The sequence below is a fragment of the Morus notabilis genome, unplaced genomic scaffold (genome assembly GCF_000414095.1).
Source record: "Morus notabilis unplaced genomic scaffold, ASM41409v2 Scaffold1012, whole genome shotgun sequence".
Taxonomy (NCBI): domain Eukaryota; kingdom Viridiplantae; phylum Streptophyta; class Magnoliopsida; order Rosales; family Moraceae; genus Morus; species Morus notabilis.
The window spans coordinates 89007-93772 of record NW_010361635.1 but is presented as its reverse complement, the minus strand read 5'-3'; the positions used below and the strand labels follow the sequence as shown (position 1 = coordinate 93772).

General features: G+C 35.6%; 1 protein-coding gene across 1 annotated transcript; it reads left to right on the top strand.

Annotated features, from left to right (window-relative positions):
* The first annotated feature begins 1043 nt into the window (after positions 1-1043).
* On the top strand, positions 1044-4167 carry LOC21395924 (7-deoxyloganetin glucosyltransferase). Its single transcript, XM_010100313.2, has 2 exons — positions 1044-1604; positions 3069-4167. The coding sequence occupies exons 1-2, from the start codon at positions 1088-1090 to the stop codon at positions 3995-3997; spliced, it is 1446 nt and encodes a 481-aa protein (XP_010098615.1). The 5' UTR covers positions 1044-1087; the 3' UTR covers positions 3998-4167.
* Positions 4168-4766: the final 599 nt, after the last annotated feature.

Below are 4766 nucleotides of genomic sequence, written 5' to 3'. Positions count from 1 at the left end.
CGGAGAAGAAGAAGAACGAAGGGAGAAAATGAAAAGGAAAATGAAAACGGATTTCATCCGTTTTCAGAAAAAATGAGTTTTTAAAAAAAATTCAAAAACATTTTTATTTTTAGTTTTAGTATGAATTCTTCCCAAACACATTTTTTTTCTTAAAAAACGTAAAAAATAAAAATGAGAATGAAAATAAACGGTCCGATCATATCTTTGTGCCAAGATATGAAAGGAATAAAATATGGGAATTTGGTGAAGCTAGTGATCTCGCCGTGCATCACAAATCTCATTGTAATCTCCCTCGTATGACTATTAACCACATGTTTCGTATCTATAATATACTAATATATATGTTCCTTTTCGTTGACAGCCCGTTCCTTTGTAAAAAAATTAATATTTGAAGTAATAATTATTAGCTATCCTCTTCCAGTACTCCTCCCAGCTTCCAGCTTCCTGCTTATGGTTGATTTTATGATTTTGAGTTTTTAATTTTTAATTTTTATAATTAAAATTTTTTAAAAAATATCACATTTAATTTTTTTTATTATAATTAAAAATTTTAAAAAATATTAAGTGCGTTTAAAATTTGTTTTAAAATAATTTTATTTTTTGTATGAAAATAAATATGAAAATATTTTTAATTTTAGACATAAATTATTTTTAAAAATACTTTTGATAATTTTATCAAGAGATTATTTTCAGTGTAATCTATTAATATTTTTTTTCTTTCTCGAGAGAAGAGAAAATAAAAATAAAAAATAAAAAATAATAAAAAATAATTTTTTATTTTTTTCTCATTTTACATTAAATTAAAAAATTATTTTTATTTTTATTTTTTATCTATATTATACCAAATATCATTTTAAAAATATTTTTATTTTTTTTTCTTAAAAAATATAAAAAATAAAAATGATAGTAATTTTAAGCACAGCCTGTCCACTCGAATTAAAAACTGGAATATGAAAGTGAAGGAAGCCTAAGAGAAAAGCGTGAACATCTCGTCCTCTATAAAAACAAAGTGTGTATAGATCTCCAGACTCCACCAAAGAGCAATACAATTCCTTGCGAAACAGCAAATCCATTCCATTCCAGATCAATGGGTAATTCCCTCACGGTGAAGACGAATCCGCCTCACGTAGTTTGCATTCCATACCCGGCGCAAGGCCACGTCAACCCAATGACAAATCTGGCCAAACTCCTCCACCACAAAGGCTTTTATGTCACCTTCGTCTACACAGAGTTCAACTATAAACGTCTCCTCAGATCTCGCGGGCCCAACTCTCTCGATGGGCTTCCTTCGTTCAGGTTCGAGTCCATTCCCGACGGGCTTCCCGAGTCCGACGCCGACGCCACACAGGACATACCGTCGTTGTGTGAGTCCACCAGCAAAAACTGCTTGGCGCCATTCAGACAACTCCTTTCGAAGCTGAATTCTTCGCCGGATATTCCTCCGGTTTCTTCCATTGTCTCCGACGGCGCCATGACCTTCACTCTCGAGGCGGCCCGAGAACTCGGTGTGCCGGAAGTTGTGCTTTGGACCACAAGCGCCTGTGGGTTCTTAGCCTACCTTAATTACCGGCAGCTCATTGAAAAAGGCGTTACACCTCTTAAAGGTACTAAACAGACATCTTTGAATGTGTTTTTGTTTTTGTTTTTGTTTTTTTTTTTTTATGAATCTTTGAATATGATTTCTGTCAATATTTTTTCTTCTTTGGGTTGAAAGTCACAAATATTTTTCTATGTCATCGTTTCTTTACTATTTTAAGTACAAACATGATCATAAAAATTATTGACGGTAAAAACTTATCAATAAATTAGTAATAGGTTTTTGGTGATTTGTACGTGGATTAATTAAACTCTAAACTTGAATAATTAGAGGAAAAGAAACAAAAAACAACACGGATTTTACGGTGATCCACTCCAATGTAGAGCTACATTCATTGAGTTTTTCATTATTTTTGGTAGAAAAAATACAAATTCTGGGGAAAAAGTGTTTAATAATCCAACCTCCCTTCAACCTATTCTTTCTGTTTATATATATCTGTCAGTGTTAACTATATAATCAAATCCTGTGATATATTTTCCTTATTCTGAAATAATAATTTTTGATCACTGAGATTTTAGTCAATTTACCTGACTTTCTCTACTGACCTCACCACTTATTCTACATGCATTTAATGCATGTCAAATTTTAGCACAGTTGTACTTCAACCTAAACTCGTCGCCTTTGTCGCTTTGACTCCTTAGAAACGCTCTTCATTCGTGGCCAATGAAGCGTTCATCTTCACAGTATGATTCTTGTTCCTTCTAATCGACTCTTTAAACAAGAATACTTAAACCGCTAAGGATCGATACGCCCTATCCTCACTCTATATTTTTGTCTTAATTATTTTATCCTTTAATCATATCAAGTGATGCTCAGTCATTATTTCGTGTAAGGCATTTTACCCCACAACAAAAATATCTCCCATGTTGTCACGTGACGCTTTTCCTAATTTTAAGAAAAATGTTGAGCGTTTCGGTGAAGTCCTGCTTGATATTAATTACAGTCTGGCCGGATCCAAAACATGAGCTACACTTGTGGGGCCCTGCGCTCTCATGTCAAATCTCAATAAATTGAGTGAAATTATTTCCGATCAGCCTGCCGTAAGTACCTCTCCTTTAACTAGGCCTTTCTTTGACGGTTTGGGAAAAGAACACCACTCACGGTCTTCCTTCTCCGATCTCGCTTCGGGTTCACCACTATAAGGGCTAGCTGGCTTTCTGTCTTTGATCTAATATTACTATACTGCATTTGATTTTGATATAATGAGAATTAGAAACTGACCTACGGGTTATGAACTAACAATATTTACAGTATACCAAAAAAAAAAAAAAAACTATTTACAGGAACTCACATAAGTCGTTGTCAAAAGTACTTTTGGTCATTGTTTTTTTTTTTTTTCTTTTTTGCCTTTAATGATCTACATAGCTCACAATTTGTAACAAACGAAAGAATCAGTAGTATTTAGCTTTATTATTATTATTATTTAATGTTACTTGTGTGATTTAATATCTATGTTTTATTGCACTGGCAGATGCAAGCTATATGACAAATGGATACTTAGAGAACACTGTCATAAACTCGATACCGGGCATGAAAGACATGCGTCTGAGGGACTTTCCTAGCTTCGTAAGAACCACAGATCCAGACGACATCATGCTTAACTTTCTCGACGTCGAGAGCCAAAGAGCCAAGCAAGCTTCCGCCGTCGTTTTGAACACTTTCGACGACCTCGAGAAGGACGTTCTCGACTCGCTCTCTTCCATATTACCTCCCGTTTACACAGTTGGACCCTTGGCCCTACTTGTCAATCAGATTCCAGACAAAAACGTAAGATCCATTGGATCAAATCTCTGGAAAGAAGATCCCTATTGCTTGGAGTGGCTCAACTCCAAGAAACCGAGCTCCGTTGTCTACGTGAACTTTGGAAGTATAACAGTCATGACGTCGGAGCAGCTGGTCGAGTTCGCTTGGGGGCTTGCAAACAGCCAAAAAACTTTCTTGTGGATAATTAGGCCTGACCTAGTCGTCGGAGATGCGGCGATTGTCCCCCCGGAGTTTGTTTCGGAGACGAAAGATAGGGGACTAATGCCCAGCTGGTGCCCTCAGGAGCAGGTCCTGGGGCATCCGGCGATCGGAGGGTTCTTGACGCACTGCGGTTGGAACTCGACGATCGAGAGCATCAGCTGCGGCGTGCCGGTGATCTGCTGGCCGTTCTTCGCGGAGCAGCAGACCAACTGTAGGTATTGCTGCAGAGCGTGGGGGATTGGGATGGAGATAGAGAATGTGGAACGGGGAAACATTGAAAGACTTGTGAGGAAGTTGATGGACGGAGAGAAGGGTAAGGAGATGAAGAAGAGAGCAATGGAGTGGAAGAAATCGACCGAGGATTCCATTGCTTCGTCTCAATTGAATCTGGATAAGATGATTGAGCAGGTTCTTTTGGCTCCCAGGACTAATTAGAAGAAGAAGTACTATTTAGTTTCCGTTTCGTATTATTTTAATAGTTAAACTCGTGCATGATGAAGTAATTTCTCTCCCTCTTTTGTTTTCTACCTTATTTGAATAAAATTGATCTATATTGGCCGTCGAATAGAATTGATCTCTGCCACCTTTTCACATTTCCTCCCTTTGCCACAGGTGTTGTTCTTTACAATAAGGGTGTCCGTTTTGTTAAAAAAAAAGAGTTTGAACAGGAAAATAAACTCTTACTCAAGCGAGGCATTGGAAAGATTTATTATAATGTGAGTTTGGAGAACTTGTGCATAATGTATACTGTTCCAATATAGTAGAAGTCATTTTTCACATGGCCGTATCTATCTAGGAATGTAATTGGGTGTTGAGCTGTACGGGTCAAAAAATTGCACGTAAGACACGAATAAGGACAAAAATGATTGATCTTAAAGTTGCATAAAAAAAAGGTCAAGACCAAAGATATACAGTAGAAGGAGAAAGGTTTGTAACACTTTTTCTGTCATTTTTTATTTTATTTATTGACTATTATTTTTTTTATTTAAATAATAATAAATTATATTAATACAATATATGTGTTAAATAATAAATGCTAAAAATAATAAAAAGAGATACAAAATGTGATCCTAACAATTTTCTGATAGAAAATATTCTCATATCATCATTCGAGATAGAGATACAGAGTATATAGACTTAATTAATTGTCTCCAACAAGATATGAGAACAATCAACCAGCAAAAAAAAAATATTATATTATATA

Coding starts and splice junctions, on each gene's coding strand:
- LOC21395924 (XM_010100313.2), top strand. CDS start 1,088: ATGGGTAATTCCCTCACGGTGAAGACGAATCCGCCTCACGTAGTTTGC. Junction 1,605..3,068: donor AGGCGTTACACCTCTTAAAG/GTACTAAACAGA, acceptor TTGCACTGGCAG/ATGCAAGCTATATGACAAAT.